This window comes from Dromaius novaehollandiae, chromosome 3, assembly GCF_036370855.1.
Source record: "Dromaius novaehollandiae isolate bDroNov1 chromosome 3, bDroNov1.hap1, whole genome shotgun sequence".
Lineage (NCBI taxonomy): Eukaryota > Metazoa > Chordata > Aves > Casuariiformes > Dromaiidae > Dromaius > Dromaius novaehollandiae.
Window position 1 is genome coordinate 35,208,758 of NC_088100.1, and position 17,160 is coordinate 35,225,917.

General features: G+C 38.3%; 1 protein-coding gene across 4 annotated transcripts in view; it reads right to left on the reverse strand.

Moving 5' to 3' along the window:
- The window catches only part of COL12A1 (collagen type XII alpha 1 chain), a 106,015-nt gene that overhangs the window by 61,879 nt on the left and 26,976 nt on the right, over positions 1 to 17,160 (reverse strand). For all 4 annotated transcript variants that reach the window (XM_064508680.1, XM_064508679.1, XM_026102269.2 and 1 more), the window contains 8 exons: positions 9,901 to 10,170; positions 7,766 to 8,032; positions 5,190 to 5,382; positions 4,367 to 4,488; positions 1,533 to 1,682; positions 1,330 to 1,449; positions 603 to 767; positions 274 to 420 (listed from right to left, as the gene is read on the reverse strand). In XM_064508680.1, coding sequence (XP_064364750.1) covers positions 274 to 420; positions 603 to 767; positions 1,330 to 1,449; positions 1,533 to 1,682; positions 4,367 to 4,488; positions 5,190 to 5,382; positions 7,766 to 8,032; positions 9,901 to 10,170 — 1,434 coding nt within the window. The remainder of the gene's footprint in view (positions 1 to 273; positions 421 to 602; positions 768 to 1,329; positions 1,450 to 1,532; positions 1,683 to 4,366; positions 4,489 to 5,189; positions 5,383 to 7,765; positions 8,033 to 9,900; positions 10,171 to 17,160) is intronic.

Consider the following 17,160-nt stretch of genomic DNA (forward strand, 5'->3'; position numbering starts at 1 on the left):
AAAAGGTGACAAACTGAGCAACATATTTCCCGACTCGGGGAAAAAGGCAGGCACATCCAGCCATGTCATGCTGTGTTAGGTATAACACAGCCATTGTTGAAAGGAAAGGAAGACCCCCTGCAGGTAGTGCAGGTGGTCTGCACAACTTCCTTAGACCAGCAGCTGAAAAAACAGCCCAGGGCTGTGCAGTGTTCCCAGAAAGTAATGAAAAGGAATTAGCAAATCAAGCACATAAATGGAAAGAGGATGAATTAGTTAGAATATGTGATGTACCTGGGCCTTTCACACTGTTACACAGATTTGTGGTTACATCATCAACAATGCTAGCCAGGAAGGAGAAATCTGCAACGTTGTAAGCATGGATGTCATCTGGATCCGTTGCAATCTGCTTCAATTCATTTTCATCTGCATTTTTAATACCTTACAAAGAAGATATGAGAACGAAGCTTGTTAGAAACAGTGGCCATGATACATACCGCCATGAACATAACCCTCTAAACACATTCTTTGAATCCTCTTTTAGATAATCATGTATCTTTCCACTTCTGCGTACAGTTAGCATATAGGGGGTAACTCAGCCTACCTCTTCATACAATACCTACCAATTGCATAAAGTTCCACTCCCTCATCTCTGAGCCTCCTTGAAGGGGTGACTACATCATCTTGTGATTTGCCATCAGTGATGAGAACACCAATTTTGCGAGCTCTGGGCCTTAAGCCTACATCTTGTTTGAAGTTGTTCTTTAAGATGAAATCCAAGGCCATTCCTAGCATGATACAAAGGAGGTAACCATCACTATACGCTATTTTAAACATACAGTCATGGTAAAGGAGAGTATTTCATCCTGGTCATTTCACTCTGACAACATCATTCTACAATTTACTTCCTTCAAGGAGCACTCAGAATCCAGCTGAAGTCCACCATCTACACTTACCAGGAACTGGCACCATTTCAACCCTTTTAGGGTCTCCGATCTCTTACCTTTTATGCATTACCCTCCTATCTGGTTCTCTGTAGCCTCCCTTCTGGGTCCTCACCTTGTCTTCATCTCAACCCTGACACAAACTGCCTTTTCTTCTTCTGATATGCCAAAATGCAACCCTGCAGCTCTTCATCACCCAAGCTCTCCTCCACCATATTTCTCCAGGTTTCCACTGAGAATATATGGCCACATGCTATGCCTGTTCTCATCCAGACATACCCAAAGTGAACTGTAAGCCCCTTTGATCACGTACAAATTTGAGCTCACTGAACAATACTGGGGTCAACTACTAAAATTTTTTCATGGAGCTTACGGAAAATTCTGGTTCCACATAAGTGTTACATACCTGTTAGAGTATTTCCTCCTTTGTATGGTAAGTTGGCTACAGCATCTAACAAAGCCTGCTTGGTTCTGTAAGCATTGAGATTCCATTCTGTCCTGGGATCTCCACTATACTGTGCAAGACCTGAAAGAAGCCATTATTACCTGGTTATTAAGTGGCCATGCAGCAGTTATGCTTCAGTTGCCCTCAGACATGCAAGGACTTACCAATCTGTACTTTGTCAGGACCAATATCAAAAACTTCAACAATACGGGAAATGAAGTTCCTGATAGTTTTAAAATTTGGTCGCCCAATACTCCATGAGCCATCCACCAGCAGCACAATATCAGCTTCTGCTCTGGTTCTGCACTCTAAACCTGCCATATCAACCAGAAAAATATAACCTTAGCTACATCAAGCCATGATAGTTTTCTTTCCCCAGCCTCCTTTATATGACATATGTCATGAATTAGCTTCCAAAATATCTCTAGTTTTTTTCACTGGCACTCTGTCAAGTATGACCTATTTGTGAACATTATTCACACTAGTCACTTGTTCCATGGCAAAACTGTATAAATTTTTTCATGTATGTATCCTTTCAGGAGTCAGACTTCTAAAATGTATAGGATCACTAACGTGCTTTTCCCTATTCTCAGGTCATTATCTATTTTGGTCCTTAGAGATGGTTGATAACTTGTTTTCAGATCCCTAGGAGTCCGTAAAAGACCACTAAGCTAACCACTGACATAGCAGTGAGCATTATCAGATTATCCAAATTCACAGTATTTTACTCTATGGCTATGGATGGCTAAATTACTGCCCAATTTTCAACTATATAGTAATGGAATTAATAGCATATATTACAAACACTTTCAAATAAACAGCATTTCTGAATTTGCAGGGGAAAAGACTTAGTAATACAGGTGGTACAGAAGTTTGCACATACAGGAAAGAAAGAACACAGTTTAGAAGAAGATATGCAAACATAAACACAAAATCAAGAGATATAGAGGTGACGAGAACAAACATTTATATAAAGCTGCAATGTTCTGAAAAGGTAGGAAGTTATTTCAGATATCTTCAGTTTACAAATTACAGAATAAAATATGTTTCATTTTGTTTTCATCACAAGAAAGATCACAAAATATTTATACAAAGCAGAAAGACACAATGATTTTATCAGCAGCCATTTGCAAAAAGAAAAATCCTTGTTCTCTCTCTTTTCCTGGAGATTGTGTTACCAGCTGCAAATTTTCTGGCTTCCTGCCATCAGAGCTTCTGGTCTTTATATGGAAGAAATCCCATTGAGAAAAATCAGCCACACTCATCACAGTTGAAAGATATTGTGATTTCATATATGTTCCACATAATTGATCCAACACTGCAGACTCATGAATATAACTATTCCATGTACCTGGGGGTTAAAAGCATGATCCTCTTCTGCATAGAAAATATAGATCTAGTCTTTAATCAGGTCAATAAAATAGACTGGGAGTAGGGTTTAAATAAAACCATGTTAATTCAAAAAACTGCATGCATAACTTTAATATGGAAGTTAAGGTTAGCTTCATGTACAATATAACAGTTAAATTATTTTGACTTCTAGCTTTCTTCCAACTACCATAGTTCCCCAAATGGAAAATTCTAGCAAAGGCACCAGACCTAGGGTGATTTTTCCCCCTATTAATATATAAGGTACTATTACATTTACGGTCCCACATATAAAATTCTTTATTCACATTAACCATGACTCAAATCCATGCATTAGTAAAACAAATTAGCTTAAAGATTATAAACACGGAGGAAAGAAATGACAGCTGCAGTAATAAAAAATAACAAACCACTCTTGATGTAATTATTTTTCTGCCAGAATTATTACAGTTTTATTCAAATGTCACTGATGGCCTGTTATGATATTTTTCTCAGTTTTACTCTGTTGTATTAGACTGCAGTAGGACTGCAATAAATTTAGACGTTTCTAAAAATTTTGTCAATAAAATTTTCACAGGAGTATTACTTTTACACAGCCTGGTGTGGAAAGAGGGCATCAAAGTTAAGACAAAAGAATATAGGGTCAACTGAATGCTGTACTTAACAGTCAGAAACTCTTTTTCTTTAATTAACTCTGAAAGGCCTTTGCAGTTAGGTTCTTCCTCCTTAACAAATTCTCTGTTCTCTCTGACGGTTATGCTAAATTTAAAATGGCAGAGGAGAAAGATCTGCACTTCTACCTGTATGTTTGGCTGTTAAGAAGCAAAGACCTGCTGCAGATAAGTTCTTTACACCTTCCATGAAGGAGGACTAAGTCCTGAAACTCTATTTGCCCAGTATTTTCCAAACATATGGTGGGCACACTGTTCAATTCACTTGCAGAGGCCCATTACCCACACAGACAGAGCTGTTATCATAAGAATCATAGATACTTTGGTCAGAAGGTTCAGCTACACAGGGAGAAACCCCCAAACAGATAGTGGGGAATACTCAGCAATTGCATGTCTGTACTAACTCTCTTCCATCTATAGTAAAAGTAACTAAATAATGGTTACGTCACATATAAATCTAAAGAATACACCATAACTCTGAGACTTCCCCAGCTATCAAATCTTTGCTCATTATATATTTATTATATCTTAGTCTAAAAAGGAAAAGTCACCATGTAAGGACACGAAAAGGGCTAAAGATCTGCTTTAAATTCTTTGTTCTACTCCTGTGAACACCCTTGTAGATGAGCCATGATCTCTGTTCAAGAATTTGACCTTATGTGATTTAACACAGATGTGGATGGCTTGCAAATGCTATGCAGCTGGCTTTAAGTGATCAGCAAACATGGCTTGCATGAGTTATCATCTTTGTAGGATCATCTAAAGGGTGCAGAGGACTAGAATCATACTTAGTGGTCATTTCAGACCAGAGGTTATATCATCAGGGTAGGGAGTACACTGAATCCTGTAAATAAATATTTATGTGCATCGGAAAAATGGTAAGAAAATGCTGAGAAATTCTTTCGATCTTTTTTATCCATAATCCAAGACTAGATTTTCTTCAATTTAATCATGTTTACCTCTAGATAGAAATGGCTCCGAAGTAGTATCTGAAAGGGTGGTCATCTCTTGTCCAACCAGTGGGCTGCTCTCTCCTCCTTCAAACATTCCAAAAACATTTACCTTATAGGTAGTTCCTGCCCTGAAATAGTTAAGCAAATGTACTGTAACTAAAGCCACTTGGCTAGCTAAATGCTGACACTTCACTTATAAAATCTTCACAGTTCTACTCCACAGAAAATAAAGTGCAAAATAAAGTGCAAAAATACAAAACTCAAAGACCAGTTCTTCCATTGAAGCCATGAAACTTTGACCATTTAAGAGCTGGTTCTGGATCTGTATTTACAGAGTTTTATCGTTCAAGTCATTTAAAACTTTTAATGGTTCTATTTTTAATACATTCAGTCTATATGCATACAATTCATAAAAGATTTTGACATGCTCTGAAGCCCACTTTATAAATCCAGCCCTCTGAAAAAATGGATCCAGAACTAAACCAGGAATTTTTAATATTAAGTAAAGAACTTTGGGGAGAAGCTTTAGAAATCCCAACTTTCTCCTCCGGTGTCCCATTAGATCTCCCATATGTGAATGCTGCCTCTGCCTAAATCTTTGCCTCTTTTAGTTCCCGTGAGAACACTACAAGTGACAGGGATAATCTCCGAAGAGCCTTGTCAGGTGCCTTTCAAAGACTGCATAACAATATTCTTACAGCTTATTGCCATAAGTACTTCCTTATTTATAGCAGATTTTGCAAGGCATTCCAATCCTGGATCATGATTAAACAAAATCTTAAGCTAAAGGTTTTTTTAGAAAAAAAAGATATGTTATTATTATCCATACCTAAGCTCCTCTAATACCACTGTGCTGTCGTAGGGCCCCACTATTAATTCTCCAAGGCTTCTATCATCTTCAGTAGGGTGGAAAGTTACTTTGTAACCCTTCACTTGCCCTGGGGCTGGCTCCCAGGTTACTCGGAAACTTGACATAGTAGAATCAGAAGTTCTCAGATTTCTAGGTGGTTTAAAGGGAGAGGCTGCAAGGATGAACAGATTTAAATCAGGTCTGCTTATGAAAAAACAACAAGTATTCTTGAATGTAAAAATCTGTAAGCAAATTCAGCATTACTAATTTAATTAACTATGAATTTTGTTAGACTTATAGTACACATTTAAAAAAAAAATCCTAAAATCTTTGTGCCTTTCCTTTGACATAAACACAAGTATCAAGATATGAAAGGTGAGATTCACTTCAGCTTGCTTTAGGTATCTAAAAGCTAGGCATGTAGGCTAAGTTTGTTATCAATGCTCCCTCTACAGTCAAGGAAAAGATAGACAGCAATTCACCTCACCTATCTTAAACATTCATCTGATCTTACAATAAATGCTGACAGTACGTGGGCTGTCAGGTAGGTTGACACCTGCTTTCTCTATTAATTACGGAGGAAGACTACTTGACCAGCTTAGACTAGCTTTCTCTCTTTTAAATGGCTGCAAGTAGGTGGGCAGCACAAGCCAAGAGAGAAACCAAGAGAGCTTCCTCTCAAACCAAAGCCAGAAAATTTACTGCAGGCAAAAGTCACGGCCAGCCAGTTCACCACCAACATCACCCCTCAAGCTGCTTTCTCCTCAGAGCACTCTTGGTCCAAGAGGTCTGCATGGAGGCAGCGAAAGTAAGGCCCCTTTCATAGAAAAGGTCCTGACAACAGTCCTCTCCTTTTATGTGCTCAGGGCCTGGCAGCTCAAGCAACTTCACCAAGCACAGGTGTGGCAGTATGTCAACAAATAATTCTTGAGTAACAGCCAAATGGTTTGCGGTTTATAGGTCAAGAGCAATTTTACCTGAAAACTAATGTCTACCCAGTACAGGTCAGCACTCACAGACAAATGCAATGTTTAACAACCGTGCTGCTAGCTTCTCCATCACTTTTATTTCTGTGTAAATCTGAAGTGCAATCCCATATAGAAAATACCACAGCAGTATAATCTCAAAATTGCAGAAAAGGAGAGTAGAGTAACAAGAAAGTAACCACGGTAGCTTTGGAAGAAAAAGATGAAAACAAATAAGAGCTTGATTTATCCCTGTGCCTATACAATTGTCTAACTGGAGCTGAAAGATCATAAATGCCCTCAGATTATGAATTCCTGTAAGAAACAGTAGATATACTCCCACTCATAAGGAAAAATACAGCCTCTCTGTCTCATCTCCTAGGATACTCCTCTCCGAATTACCATGACAGCTTCAACTAACTAAATCGCTTGGGCTCCACTCGCTTCCAAAGAGTGTTTAGCACCGTAGTTATTTCCACAGGAAGTACAATGGCACATTCTCATCTACATCAAAATAAACAGGTCAAAAATCAAAAGCAGCTGGATAATCTGAGATTTATCTCTATATAATTTGCAAGATTGAAAAGGGAGATTTTGGACAAGACCTGATCAAGTGGTCATGATTGCTCTACAAAAACTACATTTTAATTTTAAAAAGAATCTTCCTTCAGTAATTAAGGTGCTGACATCTCCACTCTTAGAAGACTTGTTTCTTACTTCCTATCATCATTCAATATGACTTCTCTCCCGAGAACAGAGGATGGCATGAAATATTTATAATATACCTCAGTGAACTGTACTGGCCCAACATAGGCAGAAACATCTTATGAAAATTCTCTTTTGGTAATGGTCCGATAACTATGGAAGCAAAAAATGGGCTCTAAATCCACTTAATTTGATTTGGAAAGCAAGAGACAATTTCCTTACAATAAGAAAAACCTGCATCAGATACTGACTAAAGGCAGATTAGGAAGCGTTTTCCTTTTACACTGAAAAAAACCCTCACCAGGACTTAATCAATGTTTTAGTGTTTCAGGTTCTGAGATGACTGCTTATTCAAAAGACCATGGTCTCCGAGGTCAGACTTCCACTGATGACTCTTTAAAATCATATCCCCGCCTTTTAACTACTGCAGGTCTTCCACAGAAAATATGGTCACCAAAGAAGAAAAATCTAAGTAACAGGATACAGGGTAGTTATTTAGTCAACATCCAGGACCAAAGGGAGAATTATGAAATGACTGACAACATGTGATGAAATAGTCCTCTAAGAAACACTGCCTTCCTCACAGGCCACCAGAAATACACATCGTCTCATTAACTTCTGGGGACAATCTTTAAAAACAAGTTCAGTATTCTGAACCATAAGATACACCCTCAGTATCAAATAGCAAAAAGTTGTGCTCAGGCTGTGCCATAAGTGAAATTTCCAACAAATCAACCTCTGTTCTCAGCCTTTAACAATTCCTTTAATTTTTCTGCTAATTCCTGATCTTGGCAGACTGCACCATAGCTTTTCTACTTATTGTGCTTACTGTTTTTAAGCATAAAACTTTCATTATCAAATCATGTAGTAGTATATAGTACATACCTGTTGTTCCTTCTGCTTTTCTTGATTTTCCTTGTCCAAAATCATAAATTGGAACAACACTGAGGTCGTATGTAGTTTGAGGCTTAAGTCGCTTTAACACTATGCTTGTGGCAGGAGCATTTACTCTTCCAAACATCTGCCTTCCTCCACTCCGTGGTCGATAGTAAACACGGTAAGACAAGACTTTCCCAGGTGACGGCTGCCACGTAACTCTCATTGTATGCTCTGTCTCGCTGTCTACTGTCACAGTCCTGGCATTTGGTGACACTTTTCAGTGTAAAAATATGGATAAATGTTTACTTTGTCACAAAAAGATATATTCAAATGCATGCCTACAAAATTCATTCAGTTGTATTAAAAAAATTCATGGCTGTCTTTAAAATTACAGCATTTCATTTAGGGGGAGGACACAGGGGAACTCCATACACCATTTCTTTTATACTTTTAATGCACTAAACAAACATAAATCTGCTTTCTACTACAAAGAAAAAAAAGAGTGAAGGATAAGTTAGGCAATGAATGACACAGCATTATTAGGAGTTTTATGTAGTAACACTTTTCTGTAATCTGTTAAGTAATGGATTCAACACTCTCCAGTGAAAGTGATAAATTATATAGCCATTGTTGTTTTACAGACAAAATGCCCTAAAGAGTTAAGATTTTCTACATTTGGAGCCTATGTATCTGATAAGATATGGGTAAGTATCTAAACTCCCAGGTGTTGGGCTCCATACAACAGATATTCAAAGTCTTTGGAAAGTCACCCACCACTAATTATAGGATAGTACCAGTGCTGAAATGAGCCAACAGACAAACGAAGTATTTTCTCTACCGATTGCAGCACTCAGCTTCTAAAACATATTCCAGACTGTAAAAATGTTACAAAAGACCTGAAGCAAAATGCAAGGTATGTAATGCTGGCTGTCAGCTGGAATAAGCCATCTAGGTTTTGGCAAGACAGAACCTTCTTGGCTTGCCACAATCAGTTGGTATTTCATCACACAGTAAGGTAGGCTTTGCAGGCTACAGTATCCTCTCACAGTCTTAGGAACAGAGAATTTTTAGTTGTATTTGCACCAGAAAGAGGTAATGTTAGTCAGCATCAGGTCTGGGTCTACTGATAGGCCTGACAGAGTTCCCTCAGGCAGCAGACGGAGAGAAGCAACAGATTATATGGCCAAGGTGCCTACTTAACTTCAAAAAGGCAGGACAACTAATGCTGCTGTCCTTGCAGACAGGAGGAGGGTATGTGGGACAGCAGTCTGCTCTGGGTGAGAGGGAGACAGCTCTTACCAATGGCCACAATCACTGCTCCTATGAGAGCACCTATACTGGGTCAAAGACAAAGGTTCACCTAGCCCAGTAGCCTGCCTACAACATTAGCCAAAAACAGATGCCTAGGAAAGAGTATAAGAACAGAGAAAGCATACATGATGCTTCCCCAGAGCACTCCCTCAGACTTCATCTTCACATACTCTTTTCAGGGAACAGCAGAGACATCAAGGCTCATCCTCCTGGGACCTTCCCTTCAGTCATTCATTCCAGCTCCTCTACTTACTGATTCTTGCTATGCAGCAACAAGCTACCTCTGGTCTCTCAGTGTTTCTCAGTCTGCATACACTGCAGGAGAGGCTTGAACCAGCTTTGACTAATACTACCTAATGTGCTAACACATAAGAAAAAAGAAGAGCCACAGGAAAGGTAAATGGCAAATATCGAAATCACTCTCTGAGCCTCCATTTGAGGACTATGAAGAGTGGAAAGCAAAGTAATATGAAAAGGAAATTGATTCTGTGGGAATTTACCCCACCTTTCCTCCTTACTCTACCCACAGCATTTCTTCCACCTCCTTTCCAGCAGCCATACCTAGCAGAGGCTGGCTTCATATTAACTTTCAGACAAAATCACAGCACAAATCACTAACTGATACAAGTAATTCTTGCCAAATCCAAGTCTACAAGACATAGAAGACATCCTTTTTTTTTAATGGTCAAACAAAAAGCCAGAATTCATTGATTTGAGATGAGATTTTGTTTGGAGGGGACTTTACAGAAAACGAAGAAAAATAAAGCCAATGTATTATTTTTATCAAGAACAGAATGCTACAGGTGATGGCAATACTGTATGACACTCACCATCAGTAAAAGCCTCTCCTTCTACAGGGTCTCCTTCTCCACTGCTGTAGGTTGCATATACTGAAATTCTGTACTTAGTCTCTGGCTCCAAGCCTTCCAGCACAGCATCCACTCTATTTCCAGGTACTCTCTTCTCGCCCATTGTATCATCATAAAGTGATTTCCATACTATCCTATAATCATGAACTGTTCCTGGAGCTGGTGTCCATGATAACCCAACCGTAGTGTCAGTTATGTCTGTGGTAACCAAGTTACGAGGTGAACCACGTTCTGCAAGGAAGGAAACAATAAACTGTCACTAAAATACAAATAGTAAAAATTAGAGTAAAGTACAAATGGAAAGTAAATGATCATAACAATGGAATCAAATTTTCCACACCAACACTAGTTCCAGTGAAATACATTTGTAGTTCCAGGAGAAAACTGAACGCTTCCTGCAGCAAAACACTCAAAGATAACTTTAAACTATAAATAATCCTATCCCTTACAATGCAAGATACTCAGCCCTTTAGCTTTAGAATTTGCAAAATGAAAACAGTATTAATTGAAGACCTAGAAGGAAGCCAGTGCTTAAATGTGCTGCAGCTCATTTAAGTAGCTTTTAACTCCCAGTTACATAATTTTCCTGCATTTGTCCATCTTTAGGCTCAGATGTGTGTAATTCTTCTGGGGGCAAACAAAGAAGACTTTTGTCCGAGTATGTTCAAGTTCTCTGAGGATCTCGTTGTTTTATTTAATATTACTATTCTTATACCACATGTCTTTATATTTACACCCTCCACAAATAGCTGCGCTCACATTTATACATGAAAATCTGTATACCATATGAGATCTTTTAGAGATTTTTAAAGCTTTTTTTTCCACTGCTGAAAGAGAAATTTTCACAGTTACCAGGAATAAACCACATTCTATTGATCAATGAGAAATACATTCAAACACCTATATTTTTGGCTTGTTTGTGAAGAAAAAAATAAAAGGTCTAATTGTAATCAATAGATTTTCTACCTCTGAGAAAATACTTGGGGATAAAGCTAACTGAATGCTTCAGGTGTAACAATTAAGTCATTCTTGTCAGTTTTAATGCGTCTTTGCCATTCTCATGTCATCTTATTCTCTAATCCCAAATTAAGAACGGCGCATTGTTTTCCCATATCATATATCACTCAGGTGAGATGTGCCACTGTTTTCAGCTGTTGCCTTTCCAGCATATGAGAATCATGTGTTTGGCTGCTGCCCTACCAATCTCGCTCATCTCCCTGAACGCTGCTTACCAGATCTACCAGCTATTCCATTCTATCTGTTTACAACTGATGTGCAGTGTGTTTATAACATGCAGCAGTTAAAGCAGAACACAGTTCCCACCTTTGCTGTAGTAAGACTTCCATCTCTTTTCTCCCTATAGTTAGCTCTAACCAACTTGGACTGAAGGATGCAGCTCATCACAGAAGCTGTCAGCTAGATGAGTGAGTCTCATCTAACACACCAGAGTAATTCCACTGCTTAAAAATGGCACTTGTTGGTCTAAAGTGGTGCAAAAATAGCAATGCCTCTGTTCAATGTTTAATATATACTTATAACATATGTTCCATTTTCCTGTTACAGTGGCTGGCTTTTGCTGGCAGGAAAGGAGCACTGACTGTTGGTTGTAATGCAATGGCCTCACTGTAGCAAAATTTGCCAAAGGCACATGCAAAACCAGATCCATATCCACATAAAAACACTCGGATTTTTTGGTGTGCATTCTCTGTGGCCTTTCTTACTCTGCAGGACATTCCTGAGAGAGTGCTTAGCATGAGGACCTAAACACTTGAGGTGGTCTCACGGCAGCACAGTTAAGTTTCACTTGCACTGATAAAAATATATCCCTGTATTACACTACAGCAACCACAGGAGCCGATTCAAAATTCTTTGAACAGACAGAAATTCAGTACCTATCCAATTTCCACTGCTCAGGCTCACCTCGGGCACAGACCCCACTGGTTTCAGAAGCCTGGAGCAGTTTCAATCCAAGACTAGGCCACAAGTTGCCCAAAGTCATATACTGGGTTTCCAGTTTTCATATTCATTTTATCTTTCACTTCCACCACAAATCTACAACACATTCATACATAATCCACTGGAACAATCAGGACTACCTGTACAATGGCTTCATTTTGCAAGGATCTTGTTGCCAGCACAACCTCATTAAATTTGAGATAGTGAATCCCATTTGACTTAATGATTAATAGAAATCAGCATCAACACATTGCAACAGCAGTGGCAATAAAACAAAGATTCCTCACATTCACAGATTCCACAATCAGAGGGTACCACTCTAATCATCTAGCTGACCCTATCAAATGTAGCTAATAGAGCACACAACAGAATTGCTTTGTGTTGTGTTTGTTTTTTTAATCCAATCCAATCCATAGTCTTGTAATATCTCATGAAGTTTTTCTGGAACTTTTACATCAGTTCTTACAATTTTACTCTTCACACTGTTTTTTTACTCCAACAATAAAAATTAGCACAATCTATGGCATCTTCTTTTCAAAAAAGGGTTTCTGGTAAAGTTGAATTATTTATACTTTTAAAAAAGAGCAGTAACATATGGTGAAAAATCTATAGTGAAAAGGCCCAATTCAGCTCATGCTTCATGCAGTCTCAATGAATTCAGTGACCGGGTTAAATGAAAGCCATGGCAGAATCTGAACTCCAAAGACCAATTTTCCTGGAAGCCTGAAAAACGATTTGTCTTCAAAAGTAAATTACACCAATTTTTCTGTCTACTCTTAAGCTTCTACTCCCAAATCCTGGCATTTTCATATTAAAAAAAAATTAAGGCAATCCAAATGGAAAAAATATGGAAAACCTAACTTGATAGAATGCACAGATGTCTCACAATAAAAACCTCTCTTTCCATATTTTAATGTAATATAAATATTCAAGTCACTTATTTTGGCTACTTTAAAACACGGCTCTGCCACAACATGATTTCAGTATTAAACTATCTGCTACCACAGCACAATTTTTTGCAAGTCTATCCTTGGACTCTACAGCTAATGATATATCCTGGAAACACTGCAAAAATAACTGCATATTTAAAACCATTACTGATTAAGTCATTATTTAGCCCATTAAAAAACAGAGGAAAGTAATTTGTTTGGAATGGACTGTAATGTACACCAGTTACTGTAATACAGTAGTTCTGAAAAAAATATCCTTTGGAACTAAATACATCTTTTTATAAGGCAAGGTAAGAGAGGGAAAAGGGACTGGGATTCCTACCAAACCACTAGAACTAATTGGAAAATTTTGACTTCAAATAGTTGGAAACTGCTGACAAGACAACTTATCTACTAAGGGAAATTAGACTTTTTATTTGTCACACTGCAACAGAGAACATTTCTTTAACATAACACACTAACTTGATTTGCACCTCATGTGTGAGGTGGAACTTCACTGACAGCTTTTTTCTGTTTCACTAGAACCTCCCACAAGTGTTTTTATATTAGGGGAGCAGCTGTCTTTAAGATGCAAACAAACTGTAATTCCTATTAGTATTCCATCAGGTATCATCTAAGCTGCTACACTCAGAGTCAAGAAATGTATTTAAGCTCCAAAATAATACTGGTATAATGCAGTGACTAGCAAGCATACAATTAAACCTAAAAGATATTTTTCCTTTGGATATAAACTAAAGATTTGCAAAAATACCTCATTACCTTGCTTATGTATCACAGAATATCTGCTACTGTAATACATATGCAGTTATTCTGTTCTTTCGTGCACATGTTCAGAAATGTTTGTTGCACATCTGCTTCTTGCCTGCTTACTTAAGCAGGACGGATATGGAAAGTGGAAAGACAATGCCCATTGTAAGAAAGAAAAGCGCTGGCTGGCTGCTTGGCAAGTGGTTAACCTTCAAAAGAATCCTGTTTTCTTCTGACTTGGAATGGAAGCTAAAGTATGCCCATCACTTCAAATAGCCCCCATGTCATCAGCATGTGAGGAAGCAGATGGTTTTTTGAAAATTATCCAGTAATGGGCATAGGTTCTATGATGCTCTGGAGTACCAAACCGACTGCTGTAAGCACAGCCATAAGCCATGGTGAATATGTATGCAATAACGTAAAGTTCTTGCACAGACAAGTCAAACCACTGCCTAGGCAAGCAAGACAGTCACCTCTTTCAGGCTATCAGATTCTCTTCAGTAATCGTTAGCTCAGAATTGCAATCTGTTTACAATAACTTGTATATCTCTGCCATCAGTAGTAGTAGAGAGTGCAGACACACTCTCAAAAAATTAATTTAGTAACTTTCAGGCAGGTGCTCTTACACCCAGTTCTGGACCTTTGCAAGTGTCCAGTTTCCATATCAAGTTTTCCCATTATAGCATGCCAGAGACACAATATCATATTAAAGTAGTTTTCCTACGCTCACTTGGCTCACTTTCCACAGATCTCCAGCAATCACTGTTGCCACTGAACACAAGGCTGTGAATCAGCTAAAATTAAAATGTTGACATTTATAAAAATCAAATGGCCTTATTCAAATGACCTTTTATGAATTTAAACAATTTTCTGTATATGCTCTTAACCCAGCTATCAAGACTAATCTGCAGCTTCAAACTCCATGCAGAGCCATATTTCATTCAAGTTAAACACAAGATTGATCTAAGCCAGTATCCAAAAAGGTCAGATTCAACTAAATGAGTCCTCTCTTGAAGGCAGGGTTTGTATCTTGAAGATACCAAAATTTTATGGTCTAAGTCTTGCCTTGTTTGCAACTAGATCAGGAACATCTCCATTAAGTCAGCAAGCTAGATCACCACAGTGGAGGATCCAAGTGTGCTCATCAGAAGAGACTGGTGGCAGAATCGCTTAACGTTAACTGCAATGGTCAAACTCTCCTTAGCATCAGAGGAGGCAACTACTTAGGTCAGCTAATACACTTTCTGCAGGACCACAAAGTAGCTGAGTGCTCCTGGAGCATCAGCCCCTCAGCCACACTTCCTGTGCTAGAGAAGATGTGGAAGTGGTGTGGAGAAGAAGCCAATTTTCTGAAGGACTTGTTACCCAAAGGGAATGCACACTTGACCCTGTTGGAACAGGTTTCTTGTTCTTATGCTTTTGGGAGAGTTCTGACTCCAAGACAGAGAGACTCTTTGGCCAGAGAGTCCCTGCTCTAGGATAAATCCAACAGGGGGTCATACTCAACCCCATTAATATCTGTATTAATATCACAGTTAATCAGGTAACCACTATTCTTGACTGTCTAGACACATATTTTTGTTATTCATTCAACCTTCCTCCAAGCTGATCTTTTTTTTCTGGTAAATATTTCATTTCCTACATAAAACTAAGATAATATTCCAAGGATCCTCAAAAGTTACTTTCAAATGTCAGGCTCAAAAATTTGGGAATGTATCATTTTAAAAATGCATGAAACAGTATGAAATCTCCTGAAGACACCGAGGCCTTGTTTCAGTCAGGACAGAAGGAGCACTACGCAGTATGAACATTACGTAAAGCTCCTATGATATGCTAAAAACTTCATTGTAAGAAAATGTCACTTGACCTTGTACTATTCTGCCTGTAGGAGGTCATTCATTTCTAAAGCATTCTTACATTGCTATAGAAACAGCAAAAAGAAATCATTTATTTACCAAGGAACCAGGATTCATTTTCTGGCCAAAAAAAGAAGGACTGTCACCCCACACACACAAAAATAATCTTCAAACCTAAGCTGTAAAATATGCACACAACAGAAAATAACTTGGAACTAAAAAGTGACTCAGTCATGACAATGTTTTCCTTTAATACATTGTTTTAGTACAGCCCAATTCTCACAGCGCAAATAGTCACTTGTCAAACAGGATGGCAGATCAGGGCCCTGTATCACTCAAACATAAAGATTCTCCTTCTAAAGGAAAAGGGACTGCAACATAATTCTCTATGAAATTTAGCTCATGAATATACTAAACCACACTGCTTGTTGTTTATACTACAATGTACAAAGGTAAGAAATGAAATGGGATGACACCTCTGCTAATGTAGATCAGCAGGCTCATTTATTTCCACAGAGCTATGTCCACTTACATCAGCAGTGATTCTAGCCCAGGAACTTCACTGATACCAGTGGAAATACTCCAAAATTTCTCAGCACAAGCAAGATGGGAATCTGACTATTGTATCTTGTTCTAAAAAAAGGTTTTTTTTCATTGAATTTCTCTGAAATTCATGTTTAAAATGGTAATGTACTCTCCTGCTTTAGAGTTCTAATGCATGTGACTTTAGAGCCAGTAGTTGATGCATTCTTAAAGCTGTTCCGAAAATATATATCTGCCAGAAAAAGGACACTCATAAAATAGACCTACAGCTTTCCAACTTTTCAGACATTCATTAAGATCAAACATTTCTGTGTAGATTACCTAATCTCACAATGAATTTGTTTTTCTTTAAATTAATGGCAAATTATAAAAGTTAATCTATTTAGCAGCTAATGTACAGTATGTTCTTTTCATCTGAGAACATGCCTTTGGGCAGAAAATGAAAGTCTTGCCAGACTTGCTCTTAGCACTGCCTCTCAGAGGAGAAAACAGATTGGAAAAACAGTAGCTCTTGCAAACTGATAGCTCTCTGTTGCATTTCCACTCCTGCCCTTATCATGTTTATCCCTGGATTTTATTTCTGGTGCGTGATGATTTGGGTAAGGTCATATGACAAAAAAAACAAAAGCCAAATGGGTTGTTTGGGGTGTCTGGGGTAAGAGGGAGACTTTTCCTTAAGGCATTTCTGTGGGTGTTTCTTTCTTGTTCCTCAATCTTTATCAAATATCATCAGAAATAATGATCAGTGCTGATTTGTTTAGCTCTCCCAGTTGCCACAAGCCTTGTTTCATCAAATGGTGAATGGCAGCCTGCACTGATTTCCTTTACTTCAGCAGTTCGTATGCCTTTGTGTGAGCTAGGAGGAATCACAGCCAACAAACTCTGTCTGAGGAAAAGTTTTCCATGGCACCTTTACAGAAGGGCTCCAAACAAAACTGCCTAGTGATGGATCACCACACACTTTTGAAAGCAAGAGGATAAAAGCAGGGAGTTCTCGACAGCTCCTATTTCGAAAGTGCAATTAGGTTTAATGCGGTACGAAATATAAAACTCCAGAACTTTCACCTCTGGATGGTACTTCAGAACTGCAGACGAAGTCAGTCAGTGGCTGAAAAAGGCTGTATAAAATATCAGAGCACTATAAATTTCATAAAATCTAGATTATTGGA